This window comes from Filicampus tigris, chromosome 5, assembly GCF_054856515.1.
Source record: "Filicampus tigris isolate MCC_2025a chromosome 5, RoL_Ftig_1.0, whole genome shotgun sequence".
Lineage (NCBI taxonomy): Eukaryota > Metazoa > Chordata > Actinopteri > Syngnathiformes > Syngnathidae > Filicampus > Filicampus tigris.
In genome coordinates this window covers 18,796,501-18,802,500 of record NC_141221.1, presented here as the reverse complement: position 1 = coordinate 18,802,500, position 6,000 = coordinate 18,796,501, and the positions used below count along the sequence as shown (strand labels likewise).

General features: G+C 42.1%; 1 protein-coding gene across 7 annotated transcripts in view; it reads right to left on the bottom strand.

Annotated features, from left to right (window-relative positions):
* Nucleotides 1-6,000, bottom strand: part of gapvd1 (GTPase activating protein and VPS9 domains 1) — a 29,657-nt gene that overhangs the window by 2,381 nt on the left and 21,276 nt on the right. For 5 of the 7 annotated variants that reach the window (XM_086031162.1, XM_086031165.1, XM_086031164.1 and 2 more), the window contains 11 exons: nucleotides 5,619-5,706; nucleotides 4,860-4,892; nucleotides 4,245-4,316; nucleotides 3,993-4,121; nucleotides 3,191-3,317; nucleotides 3,007-3,119; nucleotides 2,500-2,659; nucleotides 2,225-2,412; nucleotides 1,926-2,139; nucleotides 1,214-1,286; nucleotides 924-1,121 (listed from right to left, as the gene is read on the bottom strand). In XM_086031162.1, coding sequence (XP_085887288.1) covers nucleotides 924-1,121; nucleotides 1,214-1,286; nucleotides 1,926-2,139; nucleotides 2,225-2,412; nucleotides 2,500-2,659; nucleotides 3,007-3,119; nucleotides 3,191-3,317; nucleotides 3,993-4,121; nucleotides 4,245-4,316; nucleotides 4,860-4,892; nucleotides 5,619-5,706 — 1,395 coding nt within the window. The remainder of the gene's footprint in view (nucleotides 1-923; nucleotides 1,122-1,213; nucleotides 1,287-1,925; nucleotides 2,140-2,224; nucleotides 2,413-2,499; nucleotides 2,660-3,006; nucleotides 3,120-3,190; nucleotides 3,318-3,992; nucleotides 4,122-4,244; nucleotides 4,317-4,859; nucleotides 4,893-5,618; nucleotides 5,707-6,000) is intronic. The other 2 variants (XM_086031166.1, XM_086031168.1) reach the window with 1 other exon arrangement.

Here is a 6,000-nt window from a genome sequence, read left to right as displayed (position 1 = left end):
AGCTGACATTAGCTTATGGGGGGGGGATTGCACGCTACACTGTTCACGTTACAAATGCACATATGGAATGAAGGATGAAATATTTGGGATGGTTCAAAAACAAGACTATATCAAGTACCGTATTTTCCGGACTATAAGGCGCGACTTTTTTCCTAGGTTCTGAGCCATGCGGCTTATAGTCCTGTGCGGCTATTCTGTTGATTTTTCTTCCACCGCTCGGGGCGCTCTGACCGGAATTATAGTACAATTCCATACAATACATTGGCCATTAACTGGATGTGACTGCATGTGGAGGAGTTCAACAGGCGAGGGCGCTATGCACTAGGTTATTGCATTAGGTGCTGTAATTCTTTGATTTTATGTTTTCCGAGAGGCGACTGAAGTGCACATGAATGTGATTGGCTCATGTTACGTATGTTGTTGTTTCAACGTGAAATGCTATTGTTGATTTAAAGAAGTTTAACAAAGCAGTACAGTTGGCAGAACGTCGTGTGTTAGATTGGCTGACTTTATTAACATAAAACAAGACAGGTGCATATGTAGAATGTAGTAGAACAATAGATGATGGAGTCTGGTGGACATTAGCTGACAAACTGGAGCGGCAGCCGGCAGTGAAATGACTATAAGTACTGTTTATTTTCTCTTGATTCTGTTCCGTTTTAATCTGCAACGTTGCTGCAGTGTTAAAAGGCACTGTTAGGAAAGAATCTGTTCAGGTACATACATGTACATTCACAGTTCATAATCGTTCTGTAAATGCAGTAAATATCTATTTTTTCAACAGAGATAGGTGCGGCTTATATATATATTTTTTTCATTATTTTTTTTTTTTAATAGAGTGGGTGCGGCTTATATAAAGGTGTGTCTTATAGTCGTGAAAATACGGTATGTGAATTAAAAGAAAGGACAACATGAAGATTCACCCTGATGAGGACAAAGACGAGCACAGGAACAAAGTCATCAGCTCCAGGGACAGAGTCTTCATTAGCCAGACTGAGAAGGTTCATGATGGTGGAACACATGCGCAGTACACATTGGACTTTGTCTCTGGGTGTCTTGTAGGCATTGATGGTCTTGATCTCAGACTGTGCAGAGGGCCAGGGAGCCTCTTTCAAGTAAACCTGCAACCAAGGAAAACAAACACAAAAACACAGTTGAGCATCTCTGGTCAAGGAAAACACAAAAGTGATTTAAAAAAAACAAATTGTCATACCTCTGGGATTTGAAACGCTTTATGATTAGCAGTCACAACTTTGGACAGCCGCTGGATATGTTCATGGAAAAGCCTGTGAGGGGAGGGGAAATTCTGTCTTTAAAATACAACAACGTAGTCAGCTGCTTTTCAAAATTCACCAGGTTGAAATCATTTTAAAGTAGAAAAATATTACAAATTACAATCCCTCAAAAATTGTGAAAGAATCCTGAAATGGTGTCACAGAGCTATGGTGGCAGTGAGCATGTACAGTATGCCCTTGGAGGTACTGCACTACTTAATCAAGAATGTATTTGTTTATTGTCTTGACTTAGATGAATATCACAACACATTTTATGACCAATTCCTGCAGAAATTCAGTTAATTCCAAAGGGTTCACATTTTTTTCTTGCAACTCATGAACCCTGTCAGCTGCATACTTTCTCTGGCTGTGTTCATCTTGTGTTTGATCTTGATTTTGGAATTATAAAGTGTTTGGGTTGATAAACGTAACAGTTTGTTTGAATGAGTTATGGGTTGGGTTTTTTTTTTTGCGCTGCTATTACTATGGATTTACAGTTAAATCAAGTGGCGGAATAATCCTATTTATTAGTAAATGTTTTGCTGCGCAACAGCATTAGCAGAAATTGTTTTCCCTCAGCATTCACAGAAACAGAAAGACTGTGATCATGGTGTACAGCATCATGTCACTGGAGAAAGTGCAACTACTAACTGATCTCTGAGAATGTCTGCATCCTGGTTGGGGTAAAAGGCCAGCTTGAAGATGCGGTTCATAACGCTGCGCTCGATGGCCATCTGGGCATCCTGCAGCTGGTCCTCACTCGCATACTGCCAAATGGCATCACGGGCCATGGCGCCGTACAAGTAGCGCAGAAAATCCTCCACCGCTGCAGTCTTGTCATCTGCTGCTGTGCACACTTGGAATGCTGAGAGAGAGGGGGGGGGGGGGGGACTAGTTGCTACAATTTCTTTCACTGAACTTTAAACTATTATAGAAAAACATGGAGGTACCCTTGATGAAGTCAAACATCCTGGACTCCATGTGTTCAAGAAGGAGGCGGACACACACTGTGGTAAAATAGCGGTTGGCTACCTCCTTGTCTCTCAGAACTCTCTGGAGGAGCCTCTCCAGATGGGCCTGGGAAGTCTGCAGGCCTTGGCGGCATCTCGTTAAATAGGCAATGTATGGGGCTCGCTTTCTGCAGAAAACACAAACAGAGGACTTTGTTTTATTACTGCGAAAAAGACATTAAACATCCATATGATGCTAAACTCTTGATGGTTACCTGTAATCTTCCGCAATGGCAGCAAGAAGCTTTCTACAGGTGCGGGGGTCGAAGCGGCTGACGCAACGCGAAGTCTCCTGGATCTGGGCCATCTGGTTCTTGTCCTGGAGGTTGATGGCCTCTGCTAACTGGACCTTTAGGAAGCACACGATCTCGTTGTCTGCGAGGGAGGAGGGAATCATGAGAAAATGCAGGAAAGGTATGCAACGTCCAAGTTGGTAACCTGATCGCCCCGCCACCTATGCGTGACAATGTGACTGACGGAAACAGGTACGGAGTCTTATGGTTTTACCGTTAAACGTTTCAGAGTGTCATTTCATTCTGCCAACTAATAGGTTTTCCTCAAGACGAGCATGTGACAGTGGAACCCTGCTTTTGTGCAGCATTCTATTCGATGTAGCATCTGTATCAATTGTACCGTTCTTAATGCACATTTTCTCATGTCATTTTTACTGCACTCTAAAGGAAAAACTGTAAGCATGTTGGATTTCGTCTGACATTTAATACCTTCAGGGTCCATGTGGTCAGGCAAACCATTTCTAGTGGTTGTAGAGGTCAGAATAGGCAGAGCCACTGAGTCTGCAGAACACAATGCCAACCGCAACTTTTTCTTGGCATCACTGAAAGTCAATAACAATCAGTGATTAATATAGATAATGGTAGTAGATATGCTGAATTGTGAATATCAGACCTAAAAGAGAACTTTGAGCCATGCTGCTGGGCTGTCTGACTGGCAGAATCGGGGAGGTCATCAGCAGAAATGTTCTGCAGAGCATCTTCTCTCGGCGAGTCATGAACACTTTCCTCAACACAAACATCTGTCAAAATCAAAGACAACTGCACTGTTAACAGATTGCATAAAAAAATAGATTTTTTTCTAGATGTTAATATAATGACGTTAATGTGACACAAATGTAAGAGTGTCTAGAGATCATTATTAAAAGTGCTATGTTGCACTTCACTCAATGTTAACAGTTTCAATAACTTGTTTTGAGTGACTGGCCCAAAAAAAAAATCGAGTTAGTCTAACTTGACTAATTTATGATTTAATCTTTCTACACTGTCATTCAGGAGGCAGACATGGGAATACAAAGAGGTGGAAAATTTGAAACAGCTCCTCTGTACACGCCACAGAGAAACCAGGCTTTTGTAATGTTTATGTACAGAGTTTTATAGAAAGATCATCTTCGGTTTAAATACAGAACATTCTTCTAATTGAGCAGCATTGTTAAGTTTGGTGGTTGTGGTTGTGGTTTGCGGTTGTATTGAACTGCACTGCATCTTATCGCTGGTTCTAATTGTATTGTACTACAGTACTTCAGCTACATATGGGGCCATTATAAAAAGCTAAATTGTTCATCATATCAGATGGTGGTGTACCTACCGTAATTGGGTTTTCACTCAAGTATTAAACAAAAGTAGGCAAGTGATTTTTTTTTTTTTTCTAAACGATTTGAAGAATCCCGTAAAACCGAAATCATGTTCATCCTGACCTCCAGCACCCTCATAAGCCGCTCCTGCTGTGGCTCCATCACTCGGGCTGGTCCGCTTTATGTTTCGGTACTTGTCTAGGATGTCTTCCGCTGCCTGCACTTGGGAGCTTTGTCTGGGAAAAGGGTCATCTGATGAATCACACCCCCACCCACACACACACACACACACACACATACAAACACCCCAAAAAATTACACTTCAACTCAACAAGGTGGATTCGATTCACCCACTTGGACATTTGATGAACAAACCTTGAGGGATTCGGTCCGGAGCAGTATCATCTTTCTCATGCTTGTCTCGTTTCCGAAATGCAGCTATAGGAGCTGTGAAGAACAGATGATTGTTTGAATTGTATGGTGTGAAAACAATTTCAATGTGACTGGATGACAGGCTGACCGTGTGCAACTTATTAGCCAATTTAAATGCACAAAGGCAGGAGTGGTCAATTGATGTAAAATCTCATTCCAGTTAAACTACCAAAAGAAGCAAAAAAATTATAATTAAAATTGTGAAGAAACCACCAGAATATCATTAAAGTCCACTGAAACTCATTATGGATAATTAGGTCTATGAAGTTGAAATGTCTATGGGGGCTTATCCTATTAACACAAATGGTGAAAACAGGACAAACAACTGAGGTACAGAGTCTATCGTTTGATGAGACACTGGAAACACTGGGTAAATGTTGATATTCTGTCTTGCCAACACAGTAAGGTTGCAACATAATGCCATGGAACAAGATGCATGGATGAGGGCGGTGGGCATTCAAAAGGCACCGTGTGACATCTACAACTCTAAAAGGCAACATCTAAGCAGCATGGCGCGCAGCCCCAGCAGTAAAGCTAGCTCGTTGGCGACAGCGTTACCTGGGACGTCACTCTCAGCCGTCCAATACAGCACTGTGAGGGACACAACAGACAGGGTTGGCCTTTCGCACAGAGGCTGCCACTCTGCAGGACAACCAACTGTGTTGTCGGGCAGAGCAGCAGGACAAACACATTGCACTCTGCACAGGTTGGCAGCAGACTGGTGGTTCAGGCTCCAACGGCTCCCAACTTTACCATGTGTCACCCATTTTATGAATATCAATTTAATGTTTACTTAAGAAACACAATTATCTCAAAGACTAATGTGCAGTCACTCTGTGTGGGCGCAGCTCATTATTCCCCAGACAGATGCATGAGATATGGTGGTCGAGTAGAACTGCAACAAGAGACGTGCCATCTATCAGTGGTGATGACAGAGAGGTCCATCTAATGACCATTAGCTGCTAGATGACAGCACAGCTGGGAGGGCTAGCGGCCATACAATCTACACAGCGAAAGCTCCTCTGATGAGTGATTAGCTTCGAACACTCTATATAAATCTACAGAGAGTGAGACGTGAACGAAAAGGGACTGGACGTGTCTGTAAAGTAACGCTGACAAACAAAACATAGGCAATGTACAACATACATCATTCTTTCTCATGTTATAAATGGCTTTTTGTGCTGCTCCTTAAAGTGTGGTATTTTCTGTCACTTGTGATTAAGAAAAGTTTCTTCACAAAACGAGAAATGAAGGAGCCCTGCAAGGAAACGCTATTTCTAAACGATGCTTGTTCAATTCGGCAAAGAGGAGACCTACCTTTTGGAATGGCTGACACGAAACGCTTCTTCCACCATGGCCTGTTACGATCACACTTCTCATCATCACTGTCTTTTCTGTCCTCAACCTTTTAATGCAAACCAGAGACAATATCTTGCAGTAATCATTTTAACTTAGTCAGTAGCGCAGAATATTATAAAATTAGATAGCGTTACTGCCGAATCAATAAATGCAAGATTATTTGGACACGTGTTGACTGCAACAACAGGAACTGAAAATGCAATACTCCACGGGCTAGTCACATTCTTACACACATCCAATTAATCATGCCTTCATGTGGACATTTGAATCACTGCCCAAAGCTTGCGATTATAGGTGAACGACGGGCGGTAAATGTAATGGTTTGACAGTTCAACCCTCC